The sequence below is a fragment of the Bos indicus genome, chromosome 18 (genome assembly GCF_029378745.1).
Source record: "Bos indicus isolate NIAB-ARS_2022 breed Sahiwal x Tharparkar chromosome 18, NIAB-ARS_B.indTharparkar_mat_pri_1.0, whole genome shotgun sequence".
NCBI lineage: Eukaryota > Metazoa > Chordata > Mammalia > Artiodactyla > Bovidae > Bos > Bos indicus.
In genome coordinates, this window is record NC_091777.1 from 1942440 (window position 1) to 1969967 (window position 27528).

Below are 27528 nucleotides of genomic sequence, written 5' to 3' on the forward strand. Positions count from 1 at the left end.
CCTGGGCTCCCCGATAAATCCAAGGACACCAGCAGCCTAGCCTCCCTCCCTGGCCAACCGTCTTAAGCCTTCAAACAGTTCAGTTTGCCTTCCACATTAGTTCAGTTGTTTCTCACTAAGTCACTCTCCCTGTGGAAGCTTCTCCATGGGACTCAGGCTCTTGGCTATATCTGGAGGCTTCATCCCTCTCAGGTCCCACACAGGTACCCACAAGACCTTCCCCCAGGCTAGGAGGGAAGGCGAGTCAGTTGGGAACTTGTGAAAGTCCTCTCCCCAAACTCGTCCACGTGTCTTGGAGCTTACCCCATTTCGGTTTAAGATAACATGAGTTGCTGTGCAGAACTCCAAAATGCCGGAGACTTAACACAATTCGAATATACTATTTCTGGTTTCCATCGCTGGGAGGAGGGGCTGAGGAGGAATGGCTCTGTTCCCTGCAGTCATTCAGAGATTCAGGCTGACAGAAACTCGACCATCTTTAAGAGGTGGCTTCCACGCTCACTCGTCAACGTACAGCCCGCAAACAAGGGAAGAGAGAATGGAAGCAGCCTTTCTCAACCCAGCTCCCTGAGCACACCAAGCCCCGGGGCTCTAAGGCTCACAAAGCATGTGATGAATCTTTCTTATGCATTTAGAATGGGTCTTGATATCTGTCATTTTTGGAAGACTGAGAAGATAGCCACTCAGGTAATTTTGGTAGAGTTCAGTTCTCTCAGAGAAAAGCTGATGTGGAGAATGGCAATGGAAGTTTGTAAAGGCCATGCCTAGAAGTGGTCAATATTACTACCACCCTCATCCATCAGCCAGAACTCAGTCTGATTGTTCAACAGATGCAAGCAGGGTAGAAAGTGTAGTCCTTGGCTTGACAGCTGTTCTCCAGTCTCATCTCTTCAGGGTGGAAGAGGAGCTTAAATCACGGGGACAAAGCCATCTCTGGCTAGCACGCTGGAAAAGGGTTATTAGGGATACTGGAAAAGGGTTACCGACCTAGATACTGCTGCTTGGTGAAGAAAACACCCTCTGCCCCATCCCTTGGGCTCTAGCAAGTAAACGTGTGTCTTGGGCTGGAACATTCCTCTGGGATGTCCCATAGACTATAAGCAGAGCAGAGGATGTGGCGCGCCAGGAGCCCAGATATGAGTTGTGTTTCCTTCCTTTACTGGCTGTGTGATTTTAGGCATGTGACTTACCCTCTCTGAAAGTATTTCTTTTAGAAATACTTCAGTAATCCCTGACCTCAGAGGGAACTCAACATGGAAACTGCTCTATAAAGTTCACTATTATCACCAAGGCCATTATATTCTCTGAGCGAAGAGGAGAGGAAGAGGGAGATGAAGCGAGTGGCTGGTGGTTGGGGGCCAGGCTGAGGAAGGTCTTGAATGCTGAGTGGAGCAACAGGAGCCATTAAAGTTTTCGGTAAAGGAAGCCCTGTGTGATAAAAGGTCATTCCTGCTCGATCTCCCTCCTCCCTGGGCAGAGCTTGACCCCTCGAGCCTCATCACGACTGACCTGACTCTGCCCGGCACAGCTGTCAGAGCTCCAGTCTCTGGGCCTGACCGCAGGGAAGCTCCAGATAACGCATCGCTCCATCAGGGACCTAGCCACGGAAGTTGGCATGGACAGTGCCTTCTTTCTGGAAGTCCTTAGGTCAGCCCCGTTCTGATGGCACTTGCCAGCCCAGGCGGGGGCTCCTCTGCCCTCCCTGGGGTGAGAAGCAGTACTACTTTCCCCAGAAAGCAGAGCCAGCGGGGCTGCCAGCAGGGCTCACGGGGCGGCACGACCGGGATGGCGTGTGCTGGCCCTAAGGCCTCTGTCGCCCCAAAGCCACTGCTGGCTCCTGCACAGGTCAGCAACCACACAGACACACCGCAGAAAGAGCCCCGGGTTCCTCTCCAGCTGTGTGCAAGCCCAGGAAGGTGGGCCCTCAGCTGGAGGGCCAAAGGCTTGTGTCCTCCATTCTCTAGATGAAGCTCCAAGGAGAATCACTGTGCCGCGGGCCCCTCTGTGGCCCACTCTTGGTGTAAAGAAGTGGATCAGAGGACTTCTAATCCACACACGTATCCGACAGCTTGATGCCAAGGGGGCACGCATACTGTCTTCAGTGTCCCAGCCTGCCTCACCTGCTGCGCCTGGGGGCTGTGGGTGGGATGAAGGCTGCAGCTGGGTTCTGAGTCACGGGCACTACCAGCCTTTCTGCAGGGCTGTGTTGTCGAGCAGCTCTCGGTTCTGCCGAGCCTCTCTGGGATGCAGCAGGCAGCTGATCACTCAGAGCCAGCAGCAGTGTGAGTCAGAGAGGGAGCTCACGGTGATGATCGCGGACTTGCTCCCCGCCCCCACCACTCTCCTCACCCAACTCTCGGTTCTTGGCAGCTTAGAGGGGGAAGGACGAGAAAGGATTGTGGCCACTTGGTTACCAGGCAGGCGTGTCTGCAGAGTGTAACAGAGAGGGTGCTGGTGGAGCAGATGGCACATTCGAGCAGATTCTTGGAGGAGAGGCAGTGAGAGTATTTTTTAAAGGTGTGAACAAGGTTAGGACAGCCAAGGATGAGAACTGGCCCCCGGCTCATAGCAGTGGGAATCATTAGCACCTTTGACCTGGAAGGGCAAAGGGAGGGGGCAACTAGCAGAATCCAGAGAGGTCAGGTGGACAGAGAGACCGGAAGAGCTGAGGCCTTGGGAGAGGGACATGCTGACCCCCGGTGGCCTGGCAAGACCCCCTTCTCCTGCTGACCTCTAGTCCCCTGTCAGGGTCTCCCAGTGACCACACCCTCCTGGGAGCTGAGGACAAGGGCACCTAGGTGATGCAGCCTTACAGGCCAGCTTCTCGGGGCTCAGAGCAGAGTGGGGAAAGGCGAAGGGTGGATGTGGAGTGACAGAGGCAGCAAGCTGGTTCTCAAGGGAGGAAGATGCATCCTGCCCCGGCCCAACACCAGGACACACCCAGAGCTGAGTTCCTAATGAAAGAGGTCATCTAATCTCTGAGCTGAATGGATACACTGGCTATTTCAGATTGGCAGCCTCAGAGATGGGCCCAGCCCAGCTCCCCAGTCACCTAAGCACTTGCTCCTGGGAGAAAATCAGAAGCCCCAGACAACACGGTGTCACTGTTTTAAAAGCAAGCCTCTTTGCTAACGCCAGGAAAGGGGTGAGGGGACTTACTCAAAGCTTTGTTTTCAGCTTTCTCACAGCCAGGCCAGAAAAGCCTTCCTGTGCCCTATACACGCCCAACACAGCCAAATACATATTTGCACTAAAAGTTTATGTTCAAAAACTCATTCATTTCACGTCTCATTTGTCAGGAGACATTTTGATATTTGTGCCTAAAATTAACATGGGCTGGATTAGCACAACAGAGCCAGCATAGGAGATTGGGGTCCTTCATAGCCATGTTCATAAATCTGACTCCTAATTAATTTGAAAACTGACCTATTTTTCATGAACACTTTGCTGCTGGTTGCCATTTCTAGAAGAAAAAAAGAGAGAAAACAAAACAGTATCTTCCAGACAAATTCTTCAACTGGAAGGTTGCCACAGTGAAGCCAAGTGTGGCCTCAATAGAATATAGTTTGCAACTGACTGGCTTGTATGTTGGCAAGAGGTTCCCCTTTGCAGGGACCTGGGGATCAGCTCCGTGGTGTGTGAACCTCTAATTAGCCTCCAGGCTCCAGTTCAGAGAAGAGCCGCCCTGGCCCCTACAGAGAGCCAGCTGGATGTGGGAAATTGATGCCTGGTACCCACCCAGAGAACTGAGTCTCAACATTTCAATTAATAATGAGAGAAAGACGCAAGCAAGGTCATAGGTGTGATGGCTTTAGAGAGATTGCGACTGCTGGGAGCCATCCAGGGGAGCATCCTTGGCAGTCACCATGGCAACCGTAAACCATGACAGAAGAGGGCTGTGGACAAGGTGAAGGGAGCTCCTCTCAGCCCGGGCCCCTGGTGGACAACAAAGCCAGCAGAAATGCCAGTGTGACCAGAGAGAATCTCTGTGCAGTGGGCAGGTTTCCAACGGGGCCGGCAAAGGCAGGCAGCAGTCACCCGGTCTCCCCTTCTCCCCAGACCCACAAGGACCTGACAACCATCACCTTAAATAAATAGCCTGCTCCTCCCTCAAGCTCTGATGTGACACAAGGGTCGTAATTGAAGAGAAAGTGAATCTGGCAGAGGTTTTCCCAGAGAGGAGAAGGTGAAACTCTGAGCATCCTGAAAGAGAACATGAAGGGACTTCACAAAGTAAATGGCTGAGCCTCATCGCTGGCAGGAGGCAGCCGCATCCTGCAGATGCATGTAGGTGTCCACGTCACGGCCTCCCGTCCCTCACCGGCCAGTCCTATGGTTGCCTCGAGCAGGAACCAGCGAGGACAGCCAGACTCGGCTCAGGGCACCAAGGGCGCCCCCGGGACTCCGGCACAAAGCTGTCTGCGTCAGCGGGAGTCCCGGGCAGCACAGCCCTGGCCCAGACGAGGCTGACAGAGGAGGCCTGCTCTAGGCAGTGCGAGACCTCAGGCTGGAAGGAGGCGCCTGGGCTTCGTCCCCCTCTTAGATCAGTCCTGGGGAAGTTCCCGGGGGGCCTCTCTTTCCCTCCCAACTCTGTGCCCCATGGATTGAGAAAGTCACACCAGGTGGAAGGGCCTTTTTTGTCTATCATCCAGCCATGAGTCAGCTCACAACACAGCCATTCTCTCAGCACCCGGGAGACCCCAAACTAAGGAGGAAAAACCGTACCTCAGATCGTCATAATGATAAAGAATACTTGCCTTTCACTGAGCACTAGGTGTGTGTCACGCTAGCATCTCACCGGTGTCCCCCGTTTCTACATGACCCCTTCTGCCCCACTCCATCAAACAGCCCCTGCCCCAGAGCCCAGATTCCTTCCTTCCCTAGCCGGGGCGGCAGCCCCACGGGAAGAGTGGAGAGCCAGGCTTTCTAAATGTCACCGGGAGCCGAACCCACCAAGGAGCTTCTCATTAAATACGCCAGGCGCACACTTCAAAAGCTCTGAATATTAAGGATTCCCCAAGCATCCATGGGAATAAATGAGGTCAAGTGCTTTTGTAATACGATATTGATTACTGCTGCCCCATGTGGACAGAGGCAAGGGCTTGGCTGTGGTCTAAACCTCTAAGCTTTACGGGTGCTGACTCGGTTTTAAGATACCTTTGCAGCACAGGATAAAAAAAGAAAGTATCATCTTTTCTATTCCCCCATGCTTTGCAGGCATCTCTTAGAATCTCCAAAACAGTGAGAAGCTTCCCTTTGTCTTACATAAGGGTTTCAGGAAAGTTTAAGATTACAAGCAAACAGGCCCAGCATTTGCAACTGCCGATCCCCACCTTTTCGTTATGAAGGATGACAAACCTCCTTCCCTGGGATGAGGCTTCTAGGGGAAACAGTCCGCTTGTTGGTGGCTTTGGTGTTCTCCGGAAAGTGAAGTGAAGTCGCTCAGTCAGGTCTGACTCTGCGACCCCATGGGCTGTAGCCACCTAGGCTTCTCCATCCAAGGGATTTTCCAGGCAAGAGTACCAGAGTGGGCTGCCATTTCCTTCTCCAGGGTTCTCAGGGAAAGTTCTCTAAGTGCAGGATGGATTACCCAGTCCAGTCTTCTCTGGGGTAAGGCTTAGCTGCTGGTGAGCAGAGAGCCATGGAAGGGGCTGCCGGGTGCTCAGCAGCAGCGGGCCCTCGCTCAGGTCTTCTCAAGCCACACCTCCACCAGCTGGCCCTTGAGAGGCAGGCCTTGTGAGTCTCGGCCCTGCGTGAGCATCCTGGGTGAGGCCATTTCTGGAAAGTACTGGTGGTCCCATTCCGTCATTACCTCTCCCCGGGCTGAAATATCAGCACCACATTGGGCTGGCTTCTGGTCTTTGTGGTTCAAGGAGAGTGTTTTGGGGGCCCCACCATTCACCAGCTCACCCACGCCCATGCGTTCTGCTCCCTCCAGCTCAGAAGTGACCACCCCGCCAGAGGGCTCCTCAGGCGTGAAGGCCAGCTGTGCACAGGGCACCTCTGGAGTGTGCCCAGCTGGACACCCAGTGCTGATAAGGGAGGAGGCTATGGTCAGCCAGGCTTCCCTGCAGCTCAGCTGGTAAAGAATCCGCCTGCAGTGCAGATCCCGGTTCGGTCCCTGGGGCAGGAAGGTCCCCTGAAGAAGGGATAGGCTACCCTTCCAGTATTCTTGGGCCTCCCTGGTGGCTCAGCTGGTAAAGAATCTGCCCACAGTGCAGGAGACCAGGGTTCCATCCCTGGGTTGGGAAGATCCCCTGGAGGAGAGCATGGCAACTCACTCCAGTTTCCTTGCCTGGAGAATCCCAGGGACAGAGGAGCCTGGCGGGCTGCAGTTCATGGTGTCGCAAAGAGTTGGACACGACTGAGCGACTAAGCACGCACACACGCTTGGTCAGTCAGGGCCTAGGCAAGCTCTCTTACAGGAGCTGCCCACTGTGGTGGAAAAGACAAAACAAACCTGAGAAAGGCTGACAACAGCTCAGGAGAAAGTTACCACTTTTCCAACCACTTAATTCTTCCTCCGACATTTCAGACATTCCTTACTATTCGGCTAAGCTGGTTCACGGGCAAGCCAGTGTTTGAATGCCAACCAGGCTTCCTATTTCTGGGCCTCACAGAGCTCCAGCCACCCAGAAGTCACAGTCCATGCCTCATTCTCTCGCCCTTCATAAGGACTATGCTTCTCATTTTCCACGAGTCCAAGTGCTTGGATTCCAATCCTGACCCGTCACTTCCCACCCGCCACAGGCAAGTTCTCACATCTGTTATCATCTGGGTGACACCAGGGCCCACGCAGGACCAGAGGAGATAATCCTCAGAAAGAGTGGAGCTTCGCATAGGCCGGGCACCTAGAAAACACCCACTGATGTTGGCTCTATCAGCATTGTTCGTGGGAATGGCATTGACTGTCCCGGGTCATTTCTTGAACGTTTCTGGGGGCTGGACAGGGCGCTCCGATCTGAGACTTTGCTCTGAGACATGTTTCCCTCTGTGCAGTGAGTGCATCATGGAGCTAAAGGTGAGGAGACAGCTGATGGCACTTCAAACAGAAAATGCCCTCAGACTGCAAATGGCTCAGCGAGGTGCTATTTTCGTCCTTTCTCCTTGCCATTTGGAGGGGGAGGAAAGGAAGTGGGGATAATGCCACGTCCTCATTCTTCCCTGGCTGCAGCTATTTTGCATGAGTCAGGAGCAAGGTGAGCAAGGACAGGTTCAGTATGGTTCCTCGCGTCCCACCTGCTCACATCTGGGCACCTGGCCCCGAGTGATGGTCAGGCAGCCGAACAGTCTCCAGGGCCGACCTGGACTGGAGAGGGGGTGCCAATGCCCTCCTCACTGAGACTCTCACCACACGAGATAGGGCCGCGTGTGCAGGGATGGGCGTGTGGGTGATGGGTCAGGCCTCTGCTACAGGTGTGGGTCTACACTGTCTCCCACGCACTCTGGCACTCTGGTTTTTGTGTTGGTACCTGCTTGGATGCATTCTCTGATGACTGCTTGGCACCGAGGGACCCACGGGGAGAGGGTGGGATGAAGAGCGGGCTATATGCAGAACCAGGAGGCCAGGACCCCTTCAGGCCCACATGAGCCTCCCTCCCACCGGGCACTGCAGGCTTACCCTGAAGGAGGTCTGCCCGCCTTTACCGGATGAATACAGGCAAAGATCCAGAGCCCCGCCCTCTCTGCCCCCTGGCCCCTGCCCATCGGCTCTCCTTGAAGAAATCTTGGTTTCCTCTAAGCCAGGAAAGCCCAGCTGCAATGTCAGATCCTTACAGCAACTCATTACAGTTGATTCTCACATGAATGCCGCTTAGCGCAGAGGAAGGATCTTTAATAAACCCCCAGGGAGACGGAGCTGACATGGTTCCATGGCTTATTCTGAGCTGGAGCTGCAGTGGGGGCTCCTAGCTAACTGTGTCTGGTCTGATGGAGGGTGGCCACTGCCCCGGGCATCTGATAGACCCAGCCCCTGCTTTAGGGAGAAGCTGAAGGCCCAAAAGTCGTGGCCAGAGAAGCAGGTGCTTGGGAATGACTCGGGGCTCATAAAGGGTACGACCAGGGTGGGCTGGTAGTGGGGGATCACTCCACAGAGGGAAGGACAGTTCTCTGACCCTGCATCTCAAGGGGCCTTATCCATCCTGAGCACCCAAGAGGGCCCCGCTGCTGTCTTGGGCCCCCACATTTCCCTCGTGTCCTGGGACTGAAGCCCTGGGCAGGCAGGCAGAGTTCATTCTCACGTCTTTGTCCCCAGCACCCCACACTCACATTCCCTGGGCCTGGCACTAATTTGCTCATTCATTCATTTACTTGTACGTTCAGAAAACATCCATTGAGCATCTTATGTGCAAGATCTGTGCTAGGCACTGAGAGCACATGTGAACAAGATCAACAGTGTCCTAGGAGTCTGAAGAGAGGGACATGGCATGACTATTGATCAGTCAGCAAGGAGGAATCTGCAGCCATTGCTGGCACTCTAAATGAAGGACCCATGGGCTATGGCCCAGTCAGGAAAGGGCCCCTGATGGGACAACAGTTAAGCCATAAGCTGGGTGATAATTAAGAGTGGGCTTGAGAACGAGAGAGAGTAGGGCCTTCCAAGAAGAGGGGCAGCATGTGCAAAGATCCTCTGGCAAGAGGGAGCAGCGGGGTACAAAGGCCTGACAGAGAGTTAGTGTGTCTAGGGCACAGAGAGCAAGAAGAGGCACAGGGGAATTAAGTGAAGAGGAGTTCAGGTCATACCCCAGGGAGACTTTGGCTCTTGGCCATGGATGGGAACAAGTGGCTGGCAGGGTGTGATGCTTTCTGAAATAACATCCTGGCTGCAGCTGTGGAGGCTGGAGAGGTAGGAGCAGAGTGGATATGGGGAGACCACTTCAGAGCCAGTAATCCAGCCAAGAGGCGACAGGGCCAGGACTAAAGGTTTGCATGGATGAGGGACAGGATGGATGGAGAGATGAGCTGGAAAACAAATGTCTGATGAATGAGTGAGGGAAAGATGTGTGACTGGATGACAGAGGTTGGAGGGAGTGAAAGGAAGGATGAAGGGACATGTGGCTGGCTGGAAGGAATGTGTGGGAAAAGGCTAAGACTGAGCGGCTGGATGGGAGACGGGGACAGAAAGAAGGATGAGTAGATACTTATCCGTGGATGAGTATCTTGTTTCATCGTGTGGATGAAACACGAATGCAAGATGGGCCCAGCAGGAGGAGTGGGGCTGGAGGAGGAGACATGCCTGGGGTCAGGATTCTCCACACCTGACCTCTGCACACCCAGGCCACATCCTCCAGGAAGGGGAGGCCAAAGGGAGAAAGGTCCCAGGTGGTGGCGTGGACCAGAGTTTCATGCTAGGTCATGCCTCTGCCTGCCGGCCCTAGGCCACAGAGAGGACAGGCAGAGCAAGGGGACACAGCCAATTCCCAGCCTGCCCCAGCTCCCTTAACCCCTCAGCCTGCAGAAGGCACCTCTGTCCCTTGCTGTGAGGGGCAGGAGCAGACACTGGGCATTCTGGAGGATGCAGCCTGGCAAAGACTTGATGATGACTGTCCGTGTAAAAGTTAAATATATTTTTTCAAGCATTTAAAAAGTCACATCTCCAGGTAGGCAGATGAGTAGCTGCATTTGCATTAAAAACTAATGTAACAAAAATACACAAGGCAATAATTCATAATGCATTCTATTCTACAGAGTCATCTTTTAATGCGTGACATATCCTGGGCAGCTCCTCTGTGCTAATTTTATTTAATGAGCACATGTTATAGAATTTTCAGAGCACTGTCCCTGGGCAATTAAAATGCGTGAACCTTTTCAGTCCAATTGTGTTCCTGAAGAAAAGTCCTCAGTGTGAAAAAGAAAGAAATGTCCAGGTGTTGCCAAGGTGGACTCTAGAGAAAGTTGCTGCTGTTGTGTTCCGCTGTGCTGGCCTTGGGGACCTGCAGCCCTTCTCCCCTGGCCCTGGGCCTCAGTCCTGCTTTTTCTTGGCCATGCCCAGCTCTCAGGCCTGGACCCACACTGTGAGAAGCCCTCCTTGAGCAGGCACTGATTGAGTGCCCACTGTTTGCCTGACCTGGTTAATCTGGGCACACTCTGCACCGAGAGACATAAAGGCTATGTAGGGGACCAGTGGGAGCCAAAGCAGGCTGCAATGCCTCAAAGAGAAGCAGGGACCACCCCTTGAAGCACTGACAGGTCTCCCCTTCCTCATCTGTGTACTGGGCACACCAGCATTCTGGCATCTCCAACTCTGTGAGTTTTAGGTCTGGAAGGGGCCATAAAGAGTCCCTAATGAGTGCTTCCCAAACTTTGTTCCTTGGAGCCCCAGGCTTCCCAGCCCTGCCTCTAGCCACAAACAAAGCAGTTTTCCTTCTAATCTTTTTTTTCTTTTTGGGGAGGTGGGGGTTGTTGGGGGTGTGGGGAGAAGAGTGACTTTTTTTTTGGCCACAATGCTGGGCATGTGGAATCCTAGTTCTCCAGCCAGGGATCAAACCCATGTGCTCTGCATTTGAACTGCAGGGTCTTAACCAATGGGCCATCGGGGAAATTCTCCCTCTAATGGTTTTAAATATTGAGGTTCCACACAGCAATTAGCTTGAAAAAGGAGGTCTACTGCTTTAAAAGATTTTAAAACTGATTTAGCCTATGGTCCGTCTGACAGAATGTGGTCCACTGGAGAAGGAAATGGCAAGCCACTTCACTATTCTTGCCTTGAGAACCCCATGAACAGTCAAAAGGCAATATGATAGGATACTGAAAGAGGAACTCCCCAGGTCAGTAGGTGCCCAATATGCTACTGGAGATCAGTGGAGAAATAACTCCAGAAAGAATGAAGGGATGGAGCCAAAGCAAAAACAATACCCAGTTTGTGGATGTGACTGGTGATAAAGCAAGGTCCGATGCTGTAAAGAGCAATATTGCATAGGAACCTGGAATGTTAGGTCCATGAATCAAGGCAAATTGGAAGTGGTCAAACAGGAGATGGCAAGAGTGAATGTCAACATTCTAGGAATCAGGAACTAAAATGGACTGGAATGGGTGAATTTAACTCAGATGACCATTATAACTACTACTGTGGGCAGGAATCCCTTAGAAGAAATGGACTAGCCATCATGGTCAACAAAAGAGTCTGAAATGCAGTACTTGGATGCAATCTCAAAAATGACAGAATGATCTCTAGTCATTTCCAAGGCAAACCATTCAGTATCACAGTAATCCAAGCCTATGCCCCAACCAGTAATGCTAAAGAAGCTGAAGTTGAACGGTTCTGTGAAGACCTACAAGACCTTTTAGAACTAACACCCAAAAAAGATGTCCTTTTCATTATAGGGGACTGGAATGCAAAAGTACGAAGTCAAGAAACACCTGGAGTAACAGGCAAATTTGGTCTTGGAATACGGAATGAAGCAGGGCAAAAGCTAATAGAGTTTTGCCAAGAGAACGCACTGGTCATAGCAAACACCCTCTTCCAACAACACAAGAGAAGACTCTATACATGGACATCACCAGATGGTCAACACCGAAATCAGATTGATTACATTCTCTGCAGCCAAAGATGGAGAAGCTCTATACAGTCAGCAGAAACAAGACCGGGAGCTGACTGTGGCTCAGGTCATGAACTCCTTATTGCCAAATTCAGACTGAAATTGAAGAAAGTAGGAAAAACCACTAGACGTATGACCTAAATCAAATCCCTTATGATTATACAGAGGAAGTGAGAAATAGATTTAAGGGCCTAGATCTGATAGATAGAGTGCCTGATGAACTACGGACTAAGGTTCGTGACATTGTACAGGAGACGGGGATCAAGACCACCCCCATAGAAAAGAAATGCGAAGGGCAAAATGGCTGTCTAGGGAGGCCTTACAAATAGCTGTGAAAAGAAGAGAAGCAAAAAGCAAAGGAGAAAAGGAAAGATATAAACATCTGAATGCAGAGTTCCAAAGAATAGGAAGAAGAGATAAGAAAGCCTTCCTCAGCGATCAATGCAAAGAAATAGAGGAAAACAACAGAATGGGAAAGACTAGAGATCTCTTCAAGAAAATTAGAGATACCAAGGGAACATTTCATGCAAAGATGGGCTCGATAAAGGACAGAAATGATATGGACCTAACAGAAGCAAAAGATATTAAGAAGAGATGGCAAGAATACACAGAAGAACTGTACAAAAAAGATCTTCACGACCCAGATAATCACGATGGTGTGATCACTCACCTAGAGCCAGACATCCTGGAATGTGAAGTCAAGTGGGCCTGGGAAAGCATCACTACAAACAAAGCTAGTGGAGGTGATGGAATTCCAGTTGAGCTATTTCAAATCCTGAAAGATGATGCTGGAAAGTACTGCACTCAATATGCCAGCAAATTTGGAAAACTCAGCAGTGGCCACAGGCCTGGAAAAGGTCAATTTTCATTCCAATCTCAAAGAAAGGCAGTGCCAAAGAATGCTCAAACTACCGCACAATTGCACTCATCTCACACGCTAGTAAAATAATGCTCAAAATTCTCCAAGCCAGGCTTCAGCAATACGTGAACCATGAACTTCCAGATGTTCAAGCTGGTTTTAGAAAAGGCAGAGGAACCAGAGATCAAATTGCCAACATCCACTGGATCATGGAAAAAGCAAGAGAGTTCCAGAAAAACATCTATTTCTGCTTTATTGACTATACCAAAGCCTTTGACTGTGTGGATCACAATAAACTGTGGAAAATTCTGAAAGAGATGGGAATACCAGACCACCTGACCTGCATCTTGAGAAATCTGTATGCAGGCCAGGAAGCAACAGTTAGAACTGGACATGGAACAACAGACTGGTTCCAAATAGGAAAAGGAGTTCATCAAGGCTGTATATTGTCACCCTACTTATTTAACTTGCATGCAGAGTGCATCATGAGAAACGCTGGGCTGGAAGAAGCATAAGCTGGAATCAAGATTGCCGGGAGAAATATCAATAACCTCAGATATGCAGATGACACCACCCTTATGGCAGAAAGTGAAGAGGAAATCAAAAGCCTCTTGATGAAGGTGAAAGAGGTGAGTGAAAAAGTTGGCTTAAAGCTCAGCATTCAGAAAACTAAGATCATGGCATCCGGTCCCATCACTTCATGGGAAATAGATGGGGAAACAGTGGAAACAGTGTCAGACTTTATTTTGGGGGGCTCCAAAATCACTGCAAATGGTGATTGGAGCCATGAAATTAAAAGACGCTTGCTCCTTGGAAGGAAAATTATGACCAACCTACATAGCATATTCAAAAATAGAGATGTTACTTTGCCAACAAAGGTCCGTCTAGTCAAGGCTGTGGTTTTTCCAGTGGTCGTGTATGGATGTGAGAGATGGACTGTGAAGAAAGCTGAGTGCTGAAGAATTGATGCTTTTGAACTGTGGTGTTGGAGAAGACTCTTGAGAGTCCCTTGGACTGCAAGGAGATCCAACCAGTCCATTCTGAAGGAGATCAGCCCTGGGATTTCTTTGGAAGGACTGATGCTAAAGCTGAAACTCCAGTACTTTGGTCACCTCATGCGAAGAGTAGACTCATTGGAAAAGACTCTGATGCTGGGAGGGATTGGGGGCAGGAGGAGAAGGGGACGACAGAGGATGAGATGGCTGGGTGGCATCACCGACTCAATGGACATGAGTCTGAGTGAACTCCCGGAGTTGGTGATGCACAGGGAGGTCTGGCGTGCTGCGATTCATGGGGTCGCAAAGAGTTGGACACGACTGAGCAACTGAACTGAACTGATATATATATATATATACATAGTTATTCAGTCACTAAGAGGCGTCTAGCTCTCGCAACCCCATGGACTGGGGCCCACCAGGCTCCTCTGTCCACAGGATCTCCCAGGCAAGAACACCGGAGTGCGTTGCTATTTCCATCTCCATTTCTCCAGGGGATCTTCCTGGCCCAGTGATTAAACCCACGTCTTCTGCATCTCCTGCATAAGCAGGTGGACTCTTTACCACTGGGCCACCAGGGAAGCTCATATACTCGTGTGTGTGTGTGTGTGTGTGTGCATGTATATATATATATAAATTATACAAAATACTGTTGCTGTTCAGTCACTAGTCATGGCCAACTCTTTGTGACCCTGTGGACTGCAGCACACCAGGTTTCCCTGTCCTCCACTATGTCCTGGAGTTTGCTCAAGTTCATGTCTACTGAGTCAGTGATGCTACCTAACTGTCTCATCCAAAATATACAAATTATACAAATACACTTATATATATACATGTACATATACATATATATTTATATATAATTTTTCCCTAGGGGAAAAATTTGAAGTGGTTTACAAAGCTGCACGTGGCATAACAGAGTGAAAATAACTTAATGACAAAACTAGAATAAAGGGAAAATGAAGGTGAAGTTAATTTGGATAAAGGTAGAAAAAGAGCTGTGTGCACACAGTCTTGGGCAGGTGAAAAGGTCAGGTAGCGTATGTAGTTGAAGACACAGCTTGTGTTTAAGTTGACAGACAGGAAGCAGCTGGCCAATGCCTCGTGCATCACGCCTGCTTAGACCGCTGGGGGCCTCTAAGAACAACTTCCACTCATTCATTCAACAAACACTTTGTGAGCACTGCAGGTGTGGGCAGGGTGCGAAGCGACTGTGGGTTTACCCACTGTCAGAGGAGACAGCAGTCAAAACGTAAGCCTCCGTGGCCGCTCAAACAGCGCAGCATAAACATGACTTGCTCTGGAGCCCGTGGGGCAACAGGCGCCTCCAGCCAGGCCAAGGAGGATGTGGTGTCTGAGGGACCCCGTGGAGGGAGGGGCAGGTGGTGGGTGAGAGGACATGGGGTGAGCCGTGTGGACGGATGCTGGACCCAGAGGGGTGCGGAGGGGTGTTGAGGAGGGGCCCAGGGAGGGCCAGCCTGCATGAAGCCGCTGGGGGCTGGGGCTGGGGTTGGGGAAGATGAGTAAAGTACTCATGCAAAGTGCATGTGCACAGAGCACTCTGGCCTCTGCTAGGTGGTTGCCTGGCTGTTGGGTTAGTGGACGTGGACAGGCCCGTCAGGAACACTGCACTGCCCACGTGGGCGCTGATGTGGCAAGAGACAGGGTTCAAGGACCAGGGCAGGACTGGGCCTGGGGCAGGGGGTCCGGGGCAAGAAACAGGCAGATGGAAAGCTGTCTTGGAGGTCATGCTGTGGGCGTCTCTGGGCTGATCCACGGAGGGTGGGCGGGCTCCGGCAAAAGGGAACAGGAAAGGCTGTCTAATAGCAGGAGAGGGAGGGCCCCGTGGCTGCTGCACGGCAGCCGGTCTGTCTGGAGCCTGGGGCAGCGGAGGCAGCGTGGACGCAGGTGAGACAGAACTTTCCACCAGGGTGGGGTCAGGAAGGCATCCTGGACTGAATTCCAAAGTACTGGGCAGTGAACTAGAGAAAACACCTCTACCACCTCGCAGCTGTTCGTACTTAGGCGCGTTACTTCACCTCTCCGTGGCCTACCTGTGTAAGAGCACCGCCGTTCCGCCTCCCAGAGTCTCCTGAGAGGATTAAAGGAGAGAATTCTCTTGGCACCACGAACAAAGAATCACAGGCCTGTTAGCACCCTGCAGCCTCAAAGTTTAAAGAATTTGAATGGGCGGGTAGGAAATCCTCCCCTGAAGACGAGGCCCGGTACTGAGGAGCTGGAAAGTTCCATCCGGCCTGGGAAGCACCCTGATCCTGTGGTCAGGGCTGCCCTTGGCCCTGCAGACAGCAGCCGCCGAACCAGAGGGAAAGGCCTGTTTACTGTTTTCATTAAGTGGCACCATTAAAGGGTCCTTTGGGGCAAGATTTCATTTCAAAAGAATTAAGGAGCTGGAAAGGAGCTAGCAACAAAGTTGACCACATTAAAAACCCATTATAAATGTTAAAATACAAAAAAAAAAAAAAAATCTCATTCCCACGCACTCTCCTTTGGAAGCAGCCTGGGGCTGGGATCAAGCTGAGGTGCCAGTGCAGGGGAGCTCCTGAGCTTCGACCCTGAGAGTTGGTATGGTTAGGTGTGTGGACAGAAGCCAGATGGTCTGGGTTCATGGCCCAGAGTTGCCAATTATTTTAGAATGGTCTTGGTAGGGCTGCTAGATTTTAGCAACTTAAAATATAGGACACCCAGTTAAATTTGAATTTCAGATAAACAATCAATAGCACTTTAGTGTAAGTATGTCCCATGCAGTATTAGAGATTAACATATATTATACTTTAAATTATCTGTTATTTATCTGAAATTCAAATTTAACTGGGCATCCTGTATTTTATCTGGCAACTCTAGGCTTTGGGCAAGTTACTTTACCTCTCTGGATCTCAGTTTCTCCATCTGTAAAATGGGGATAAAATAGTTACTCCCACAGTTAAGAGGATGGGGTTTAAAATAATGTACTTACTGTGGTACCTGGTCCCAGCAGGGCTCTGTCTTCTTGGGCCCTGGATGTGGATGGGGCCACTTGCTGGGGGAGGAGGGGAGGAGGCCAGGCCCAACCTTCTGGCACATGGGGTCCCACCATGGCTGGAGAGGCAGGATTCATAAGGAAGCCGTTTATGGGGCTGGGGGAGAAGGGGACACAGACAAGGGCCACAAGAACAGACATTCATTTGTGCAAAGCCCTCTGTGCCTGGGTGCTCAGAGAAGACTTCCTGGAGGAGGTGGCACTTGTTCTAGGCTTGAGGTTCAGGTCAGACCTAGACAAAGGAATAGAAGTCAGTGGTTCTGCAGGGTGAGCCTGGAGTCCACTCGAGGTGCTGGCAGAGAACAGTGGGTCGGAGTACAGGGCTGATAGCAAAAAAGCAGTGGGGCTGAGGTTGCTGGGGATATTACAGAGCAGCCCAGCTGTGGCACTGATGTGGTGGCGCTTTCTCCTGAAGGCAGAGGGAACCCATCAAAGTTTTTGCCCCTCAAGGAGGGTGAACCAGATGCGTTAGAAGGAGGGAGGCAGGCACAGGGTGGCAGTGGAGGCAGGAAGACGCTTTAAGAGGTCACCGCCGCACTGGGGCCCAGGCGGGGCACAGGGCGCCAAGAGGCATGGCTAAAACAGGCAGGGACACGCGTGTCTGCCCCCACCCCGTGGGCTTCCCTTGGGGCGCAGCTGGTGAAGAACCCGCCCACAGTGCGGGAGACCCGGCTTCAACCCCTGGGTCAGGAAGATCCCCTGGAGGAGGGAAAGGCTACCCACTCCAGTATTCTGGCCTGGAGAACTCCATGGACTGAACTCTATGAACTGTATGGTCCATGGGGTCGCAAAGAGTCGGACACGACTGAGTGCCTTTCACTTCAGTACCCCCATTGAGCCTGGAGCACTCACAGTCCTCCCAGCCCAGACACGGAGGCTGCCCTGCGGACGTCACCTCCCGTGGACATGGACCCCCAGCAGGAGGACAGCTTGTGCTCACACCCAGGAGCCAGCTGCCCAAGGCTGGGGCAGGGCCAGCACAGGGCCGAGGCACCCACAGCTCGCCCTCCTCTTGCACCTCCTCAGTCCACACTTTCAGTTTCCTTTAAAGACCAAGGCCATTGGTCGCTCCTAGTTTTTGCCCTAGTTACCAGCACACATTAATTTTACGGCAGAAGTTAATTCTATCCAGTCCTGTTAGTGCTCGATTATTCCTTGCTGATTCCCTTTGAATAAATATCTGTGAAGAGGGTTTAATTAAAACATCAACAAGGGGAGCAGCTTCTTGAAAGGTGGTATCTTCCCACCCAGCTGCGGCTGGGCTGCCTAGCCTAACCAGCACAGCGTTCAGGGGAGGCCAGAGAGCCAAGGTAGGATGGGTGCAGGGGGCCATCAGGAAGCCAGGCATGTCAGGGTGAGGGGAGCCAGCCCCGCATGGTCACCCCAGGGTGTAGGAATGAAGGCGAGCTGACAGCCAGGCCTCCTGAATCCCATACCAGAGCTTACCCAGAGGTTGCAAACTCAGACCCCTACAGAGGGCCAAGCATGGGGGTGCAGATGAGCGAAGCAGGTTGAGGAGAGGGCTGACTCCAGGGCATCAGGGAGGAAACAGGCAGCCGCCAGGGCCCGGCCTGGGCTGAGCAGAGCAGTGAGCAGGAGATCCCTGCTGAGAAGACAGCGGCCAGTCATGCAGCTAGGTGGCTGGCAGGCCCAGAGCTGCTGGGTCGTGGGCCTTTCCAGTTCACATACCAATTTGGGCTTTTACGTAAACGTCTCCCACATTTTACCTGTTGGATTATAATTTACGATTTTTAGAGCTCTGCATGCACCAAGCCAGACCCTTTTGCATTCCAGACTGAACCCTCAAGTGGCAACTCAGTGCTTCTCCGTCGCCCCAGGCTCTGTGACTGTGCGTGTGTCCCCCCCAGATAACGGCACGCTGCCTGACCGTGGCCAAGATGACCAAGTGTTCTATTCCACAAGCCCCTGCAAATCTCCTTGTACCCTGCCCCAGGAAGCTCCTAGAGGAAGCCTTCCTCTTTGTCTGGGCTCGGCCACCACCACACTCACGGTCAGGGCCAGTGATGGGAACGAGGGTAAGAGCCAGTCTGTTCCCAGCTGCCCCAGACAGACAGGCCTCCGTCTCCACGGTAAGTGGATGTCCAAGTGCAGCCCACAAAGTCCAGCCGTGCCCAGACTCTTGCTGCTTGGGGGCTGGCCCCTTCTCTTATTCTCACATGGCAGCAAAGGGGAAAAGGAATAGAAGCGAACAGCCATGCTGAAAGAAACTGATCCAGGGCACTCCACTTGGTTTTCTAACATTTTCAGCCAAAAAGCCCCTATTCGAAAAACATGTTATGACAGCACAAAATGCCGAATGGATGTAAGTGGCCTTGCTCTGCTTGACACAGAGGAGGGCCCTGTCCTCCAGACCTCCATCACAGTCCTGATGTTAGGATACCCACGCTCACTGGTGGAGTGGATTTGTCCATGAGGCTGGACTAGTTCTCTTCTGCCTGTGCTCAGCATGGGAATATTCTAATGCAGCACTTGAGGGGGCAAAGGCCAGGCACTGAGGGGTCACCCACAGGGTGAACCTCCAACTTTGCTTAGGTCCCAAGAGCCAGAATCAGCCTGTTAGCCATTTTTATGTGTAGAACCAGACCGCAAATGTATCTGAGTTTTACTGACTCAAACCTGAAATAAATTTTTAGTTTTTAAGCTATAGACAAAACAAAATACAGCCTCTGAGCAGCACTGGCCTCTGAGGGCACCTTTGCAAACTCCTGACCCAAGCCAGCCCCTCGGCGGCAGCCCCCAGGCCAGGAGAGACTGCAGTGGGGAGGGGAGAGGCTGCAGACACCAAATGATCCCAGACGTGTGGGCGGGGCGGGTGGCGGAGGGCGTGGTCGTCCTGGGCTCACAGATGAGCTGGGGAGCAGCCTACCAGTCCCGATGCCTGCAGAGGGAGGTGGTCCCCCCAGTGCCCCCGTGCCTGTAGGAGTCCAGGCCAGAGTAGGGGTGTCCTCTGCATCCCGCTCCCAGGAACCAACTGTCAGGAACCTCTAGTGGGGGCAAAGTGAGGATCCCAGAGGGTGAGTGGAGCCCAGCCTCCTTCACTGCCATCATGAGGAGATAAATGGCCCCACAGATTCCCTGTTGTTTTCTGATGTGGGCTTTGGAATTCTGCCATTGCTGGGTAAATAGAGAAGCAGGATTTTCCAGTGGAAGCTGCTCGAACTGGCACCTTCACTGTGCCTGTGGGTCCGGGTGCACCCACAGTGTTCTTTGGGAAATGGCTCTGGTGTGAGTCTTACCCCACTCGCCACCCAAATGATAAAAGTTAATATTCACAGAGCAGCTTTGATTTCTGTAAGAATGATTACCAAAACAGTGCTATCTGTTTAATACAAAGAGTGAATCAGCTACTATTCCATCAGATGCTTCCCTCACCTCTCAAGCAGCCTAATTTTCCCGCTTAACCACAACATCAACTTCTGCATGCTGCAGAGCTCTTCCTGGCCCTCCTTAGGAAAGGAGGAAATAGACTGTTAGCAACCAGTCATCACAGCAGCCTGCATGTTCTTGGGAACATCGACCTCTCCACGGCGCATGGTACAGGAGGCCAGGATAGGAGGTCCTGCCTCGGCTGAGCCAGAGGCACTCTCCTGGTCCTTGCTCTGGAGGGTCGGGTGAGCCCTGGACAGTGCAGACAGTCCTGCCTCGCTCCAGGAAACGGTGAGGACGTGCACTAAGGCAGCAGATGCTGGAGCAGGGGCGGGTGGGGGAGCTAGGTGCTAGACAACTGCCCACGCCCCTCCACTGGACAGCGGTGGAGGGGACGGGGCTTCCAGACCCCTGAACTCTGACCCGTCCTGTTGTGAAGGCCCCTCTGCCTCCAGGAGCAGCCCAGAAGCCCGTCTTCCCTAGTCAACTCTGGCTCATCTGAGTATCTTGTGAGGGATATAGCAAGAGGTTCCAAAACCCGAGTCCTCCACCCCTCAGAGACCCAGGGGCGTCTGTCTGTCTTGAACACAAATGCTTGGGAAGATAGTTATTCTGTCTGTTTATTCCATCTTGGAAAATGTTTCTCTCATTTTGAGGAGGACAGCCCTCAAAATTGGTTCTTCTCCAACACTTTTCAGAAAAGTAATTATGTTGTCCTTTTCATTAACATTTTATTCACATGGCTCTTACTCTGTTTGAGGCACTGGTTTTTTACATGATTGTATCTATCAGAGAGCTTCTGACGCTGTATCATGGTGACTTGGATGTGGCGGGCAGCCATCTATTTAGGTCATGGTTCTCTGGGTCAGTGGGTATTTCTCCTGCTGGTGTCTGTCAGCTTCTTCATGCACCTGTGGTCATCTGCCCTTTCATTTGGGGCCAGCTGGTCTAGAGGGACCTCAGCTGAGACATCTCCTGGCTCTTAACCTGCAGCAGGCCAGCCCAGTCTTCTCTCATGGCAGTGGGTTCCAAGAGCCACAGAGAAAGGCAAGCCCCGGTGCACTTTTCAAGCTGTTGCTTGCTTCACGCTTGATAATGTTCATTGGCCAAAGCAAGTCCTGTGGCCAGCCTCGTCAGTGTGTGAGGGCACCATCACAGAAGGTGAGGGAGGAGGGGCATTTGTAGCCGTTTCTGCAACCTACCACTGTCATCTTGCTTAGTCTGGACCCAGCCTGGGGAGCCGTGCCCTGCACATACTCATTTCATGGCGCCATGTGTGTGCAATCCACATTTTATGGAGTGTGCCTCAGGACCCAGAGAGGTAAAGGATGTTGCACGGGTCCCACAGCAACCTGGCCAGAAGCTGTCCTGGTTCCAGCCCACTACCCCATCCCACCTCCTCAGGTCCCGTCCATGGCAGTGCAGGGTCAGGGAGACGAAAACATGCCACCCAGGAGCCAAACCCGGCTCCCCCGACGCAGACATCCTCAAGCAGAGACACGGACGACCCTGGTGCCTGCCTTCCCCGGGCACTGGCCTCCGGGAGACCCTCCGCTCCACAGCCCCTGTTGCCCGCAGCCCCTGTTGCCCCCCGCCTGGCCCTGTCCCGCTCCGCAGCCCCTGTTGCCCGCTGCCCGGCCCTGTCCCGCCCCACAGACCCTGTTGCCCCCCGCCTGGCCCTGACCTGCTCCACAGCCCCTATTGCCCGCCGCCTGGCCCTGGCCCGCTCTGCAACCCTTGTTGCCTGCCACTTAGCCCAGCACAGGAGCAGGGTGGTTGTTTCAGTTCAGGGTTGTTTCAAAGTCTGCAATTTTACAACTTTTAAACATGAGAAGGTGAGACTGCAATAGTGGAAAAGACAAAGTCGACAGTATTCGGAGGCAAATTAACATTTCTTCTCCAGTCTCCTGTGCCCACAGTTCTGCAGTGTTCACCCCGCCTGGCTTGCATTTGCTGTGCCTCCTGGCCCAGCGTGCCTTGAGGATCTGGATGTGTCCTTCTGCACACTCACATCTGCTTTTAAGTGCCTCGCACACTTGTTTCTGTCTTGCCTGCACGGGCCTGAGTGTCAGGGTTTGCAGGAGCAGAAAGATCTGCACCAGGAGATGGGGAGGCCAGTGGGGCTGGGCTGGCCACATGAGCCCCGTGGGCCCAGGAGCCAGTGCCCTGCTGGTCACCCCTATTTCCACACCTCCGAGCCTCAGTGAGTACACCCAGGCATCTGGGCTTCCATCAGCTGGTCTGTTACCACATCCACCCTTGTCCTTCCCAGAGACACACGGCCATGAGGAGCAGCAAAGTAAGACCCAAGCCTTTAAGTGACCGCACCGTGGTCCTCCCTATGACAGGGGGCAAGAGGGTTTGTCAACTTGGGTGAAGCTGCAGAGGAGGGCTGGGAGTGGTGATGACGTGAAAACAGTACTGCAAGGGAAGGTCGCCCGTTAGGGCCCTCCTGTCCTTGTGCTTCTCGGTGGAGGCTCAGGGCTGGGTTCAGAAACGCTGACCTTGGATAGGACGGGCACAGCAGATGGCCCCTGCCCTCTTTTCTTTCAGATCTCCCAACACAGCCCTCGTTTCCTAAAATGAACAGATGGAATCCTGGCATCTCAAGCCAGAATGGCCCTGGATCATTTATCCAAGCCCCTCCTCGTACAGAGGGGAGACTGGGGCCCAGGTCACAAGAATGAGGGAAACACCTTGGACAAGAAAGACAAAAAGCTCTTCCCCCTGGAGTGGGGAAGAAGTCAGGGGCTGAAGCCCGGGCTTGTCAGGGAAGCCACAAACCCAGCCAGGCTGGCGGCAGCTCCTGCAAGCAGCCGGGTGGAGGGGCCGCGGCCTCTGTGCATGTCCGCGGGCCAGGAAGGGCCTCCTGCACCTCCCATCAGGGTACAGGGCTCCAGCCCAGGTGGCTAGGCGGGGCGAAGGGAGGAGAGGTTTCCATAAGGTGCAGATAGGCAGGGTGTGGCTGGAAACTGCTCCATGGACGCAGCCCGATTCTTTGCAAGTTGATAGTGACGTCCACATGGTTCGGGCAGGACCTGGGGCATCCATGGTGCCTCTACATTGGCTCCTCTTAATATAACCTGGAGGGAGCATCCCACCCCCTGGTGAGAAGCCTGGGGTTCGTGGGTGGGCTTTTGCCGAGTTGCACAGGAGGCCTCCCAAACAGATGAAGAGCTGATGACTGACAGATGGGGAGCCGGGCAGGCAGCCCAGGTGAGGAGGGTGAAGGCAGTATGTCACGGTCCCAGTAGTGGGCCAGAGGCTTGGGTTAGAGCTCACATGGAAGACACAGATGGGGGTGACCTCCCATCAGGATAGTGCAAGGGTCACTCCTGGGGGGCCCTAGCCCTCTGACCTCCACCAAACAGTGATTGCTGAGTGCCCCACTTTGACCCCAGGGGCTGGACTGACGGTTTGTGGAAAGAAGACTCACACATTCAGGATGCCTCAGGCAGGGTGTCTGTGAATGCAGAACTGTGCGGTTCAGGCAGGAGCTGGGGGGGATGGAGTTGTGTGCGATCAGGGAGTCTCTCTGGAGGAGCGGGCAGCTGGGCCTTAAGCACCAAGGGCACTTTGCAGTGTAGTCCTGGCGGCAGGAGTGGAGAGGGAGCACAGTCTTTTTATTCAACTAAAATAATGCCTGGACTCGGGATGTGCTGTCTAGCACACACCCTTCAGGCAGGGGGGCCCCGTGTCTGGACCACGAATGGGCTCCTGTGCAGTTGGTAAAGAGGAAGCCACCGCAGAGCAGCCGTGTCTGGCTGGGTACCAGCTGGGCACTCAGAGCGACAGCCCTCCAGGGGGGGGTCTCATCCACCCCCCACCCCCTCACCCCACCTGCTCCCAGGAGATAACCCTGCCCATTCTCTCGTCCCCTGCAGGCACCGGCCCAAACTACACCACAGACCCGCTCCTGTCCCTGTTCCTGTTGGCCCTACATGAGTTCCTGCACCTGCTGGTGGGGCCCTGACAGACTCACCGGCCTGTGCTCCCAAGCGGCCTGCACGGCTGCCCAGTCCCTGGGTGAGGACCGCATCACCAGATGGACACAGACAGACTCAGAGACGCATGACCAAGTCCATGTGGAAAGCAAATAAACCATATTTTTGGGGGAAGTTACACAAATGTAGACAACCTAAAATAATGCATCTAGTTTCCAAATAAGATGGAGTTTGGACCGTGCAGTATGCATGGATGGGATCAATGATTTCTCTATTTTAATGTATTTTTCTTTTCAAACTTTTCTTCCCAGTCTTCATTTTGCACGAACTGTTGAGCAGTTATCTTTAGGATACTATGTAAAAATGTCAGGTCAAAGCCTTTTTGACAAAGCAAAATATTTTTAGTAGATTATTGTGTTTAGGAAATTTTTTAATTTACTTTTTTCTTTGGGGGGTTTTCTTTTTTATTAAATTATTTCTTTTGAGACATTTTGATTAAAAAAGATACATCTTATCATAATTAAAATTCACTGTCAATAATATTTATTTTTAAATAAAGATTGGAAACAAGGTCAGACACTCGTTTATAAACTGTACTGTATATTGCTGAATAACAGTTGAATAAAAAACAACTTTGAAATAACCTTTCTACAGACATGTATGAATTTAAGCCGTGGTGCCCCGAGCAGCCCAAATGCCGAGTGCTGTGCCCTCCTGGTCTCTGCTGCCAGCTGCACTGGTGGCTGGCTGCAGCCCAGGGCTCCCGGCCAAGGCCACACTGGGCAGAACAGAGTGCTTGCCCAGCCTCCGCCAGGGACAGGGAACTTTGCGGACTGCGCCCCCAGTCCTGGTCCTCAAGGAAAGGAATTATTGGAAAGAGCTGTGATATAAATCAAGAGCCATTCTTTCCCTTCCGGCTTAACTACCTGTCAATGCATTTGCCCAGTTAGAGATTATGCGTCCAGACGTGATTACTGTGGCTGGAGTCACTGCTAGTTTGAGGAGAGAATTTGGGGAGAGAGTGCGGCATTCCACACTCTTTGTTCATGCATCCAGAGATTGTGCTGAGCCTCTGAAATGTGTGTGTTCAGGGCAGGTTGAACATGAACGTCGCTCAGTTGTGTCCAGCTCTTTGCGACCCCATGGACTATACAGTCCGTGGAATTCTCCAGGACAGAATCCTGGAGTGGGTAGCCTTTCCCTTCTGCAGGGGATCTTCCCAACCCAGGGATCAGACCCAGGTCTCCCATATTGCAGGTCGATTCTTTACCAGCTGAGCCACAAGGGAAGGAGGTTACACGTCTCAAAGAAATAGGCCCTGGGGGGTGTTACTCTTCATTCCATGACAAGATCGCACTAAATTGCCAGATCCCATGGATTCGTTTAAAATCTAGCCAGTTTTTAAACAAATGTGCTTGTCACTGATGTTGCTCACCAGACATTATTACTTCTTCACTGGCTGGCACCCTGTGGCAGTTGGGGCCGTCTTACCTGCTCTGGCCACTGAGTTGAGAACAGAGGCATTTATGATTTCCAGTCCCAGACACTGGATCACTAATGCAAGAAGCATTCCTTTCCCCCTAGGACAACTGCGACTTTCAAGGTGATAAACACTCTGCCAGCCTAAGTCCCAACTTTCTACGATGGGCAGAGCCCCCTCTGCAGGCCAGCTTTGGAAATGCAGCACGATGAGGGATTGGCCTTTATAGTTTCAGGCCACTGAGCTTTGGAGTTGTTAGTTATTGCAGCATAATCCAGCCTATCCCTACAAATTCAGCAAGGTACTGCCATATTTATTTGAGAGGAAAGAGAAAGTAAAAGTTTTTTGGACAGTCCCACGTGTGCAGAGAGCCCCAGTGTGGAGCTGACAGACTGGGATACCTGTGAGAAGACGACCTTGAGCCAGCTGTTTTTAGTGGCTACATAAAGCTGTTTCACATTTCATTTACGTTGACCAGCACCAATCAAGTTGTACGTTTAATCATTTTGTCTGGTGGACAGTGATTCTGTCCAGAAGGATCATCTCTGTTTATAGTTAACTCAATACTGCACTGGGCTGTCATGTTAAATACAGGCGTCTGTGCTTGAAAAGAAAAAGGGACTTCCTGGATGGTGGGCTGAATGGAAACAATGGGACAGTGACGGGCTGATGTTGTGCCAGATCACTCCAGGGGCCAGGAGCCAGGGAGCCATCTTCCATCGCCAAAACCAGACCCCTCTGCACACGTGCAGTCAGCCAGGTCCCTGCCCGGAAGCGACGGGCCCTGCGTGTGGGGTGCGTGTGGGGAAGAGGAGGCAGGTGTGTTTGGCGAACTGTTCCCATGGGCTGCCCCTTTTCAGCACTGAGGCAGCACCTTGCACCCAGAGGAATAAGCCCTCAAGTCTCTCCCTGGAGATCACGGTCTCCTGGGAAGGAAGTCACGGATGAACCTTAGCAATTTCCCTGAAGTGGGAGCTCCACTGCCTCCCACCAAGAGAGGCCAATGGAAGAATGGAGGAACCAGGGTCCGTAGGTGGCGGCAGCAAACCCCTCTGACCCCGGGACCCCCAAGGGCCAGCGTCCCTGCTGGTCAGCGCTCTGGACTCACAGGAGAAAGGGAAGCCAGCCCCTGCAGACCCACCGAGCAGGCTGATGGGATCTGGGTACACGCTCTCTGGCGTCCTTTATGCCACCCTCCTAGACAAGGACCAAGAATGAGTCGTTTGCATTGAATATTATGGGATGCATACAAACCGGGAGGGCTAAGCACCCACCAAAAAGAGAAAACGTGGGACTGGACTCAACCCAAACCACCTTTCCCTTTGGTTTTGGTCCCAGCCCGGGCAGACGGGTCCAAGGACAAGACAACTTATTTCAATTTGGGGAGAACACACTGTGGGTGATTCAGGAGCTCTGGCCCCAGCCTGTGACAACTACCCGCTCTGCTTGGAGGGACTGGGGAAGGGACGGTCAGCATGGCGACCAGCACCAAAATGAGGGCACAGAGCCAGGGGGGAAGAGGAGGGAGATGACGGTGGGCAACCTGCACCTTAGCCAGAGGTGGAGCGAGAGGGGGAGAGTGCAGGGCGGGGGGGCCAGGTATGTGGGGAGCCGCCCCTGCACCCCAGCTGTGATAAGGGGCTGGCACCTCACGCTGCTGGTCCACCTGGGCCCTCAGGCAGCACCTCGGGGCACAGCCTGGGGGAAGGACAGGAACCCCCGTGTCTGACGGGAGTGGATGTGACCGGGGCCAGTGCACTCCCAGTTTTGTCTCCATCTCCACCGCACAGTCTCAGTTACCGCTCTGAGTCAGAAGGAGCGCTCGGTCTGATTGATCCTAGACCGGCCTCGGTGGTATACCAGATGAGCCATCTGTGAGCTGTGCTTGCAGCCAAGGGGCTTCTCCCACAGGGCAGGGGCACCCGTTTTTACCCAGTTTTGCCTTGCTTTCCCATAGAGGCCCCTCTCTCCATCAGACATCAGCAGCCATCCTGTCAGGGTTCAGAGGGCGCAACCCCTTCATTCCCCGGATAACGAGTGGCAGGTGGCCCGGTGCCTCTGCCCCTGTGTGCGTGTCTGCTTAGCAGTCTGCCCTCTAACTCTCCTCCCAGGTGGGGGCGGGAAAGGACGCAGAGGGACTGGGCGCCAATTCAACTGACCTGCACAGTGACGCTGCCGGCCCGAAGAGCCCCTGCCCTCCTCAGCCCGGAGGAGACCTTACCTCCTCCTTGGGACCCCAGGAACCCTACGATGCATGGAAGGACTCGCCCTATTTTGTGGCTGCAGACA

General features: G+C 52.7%; 1 protein-coding gene and 1 long non-coding RNA gene across 4 annotated transcripts in view; one reads left to right on the top strand and one right to left on the bottom strand.

Moving 5' to 3' along the window:
• Positions 1-24402, top strand: part of VSTM2B (V-set and transmembrane domain containing 2B) — a 30103-nt gene extending 5701 nt beyond the window's left edge. For both annotated transcript variants that reach the window (XM_070770284.1, XM_070770283.1), the window contains one exon: positions 23700-24402. In XM_070770284.1, coding sequence (XP_070626385.1) covers positions 23700-23788 — 89 coding nt within the window. In that variant the 3' untranslated portion in view covers positions 23789-24402. The remainder of the gene's footprint in view (positions 1-23699) is intronic.
• Positions 1-27528, bottom strand: part of LOC139177021 (uncharacterized) — a 269207-nt gene that overhangs the window by 170135 nt on the left and 71544 nt on the right. Inside the window, exons 4-5 of one of the 2 annotated variants that reach the window (XR_011561394.1) lie at positions 16366-16660; positions 12334-15483 (exon numbers count right to left, since the gene is read on the bottom strand). The exons of the other annotated variant lie outside the window; for it this stretch is intronic. This is a non-coding gene — a long non-coding RNA (uncharacterized lncRNA). Of the gene's footprint in view, positions 1-12333; positions 15484-16365; positions 16661-27528 lie in introns of those variants that run through there. 2 annotated transcript variants of the gene reach the window in all.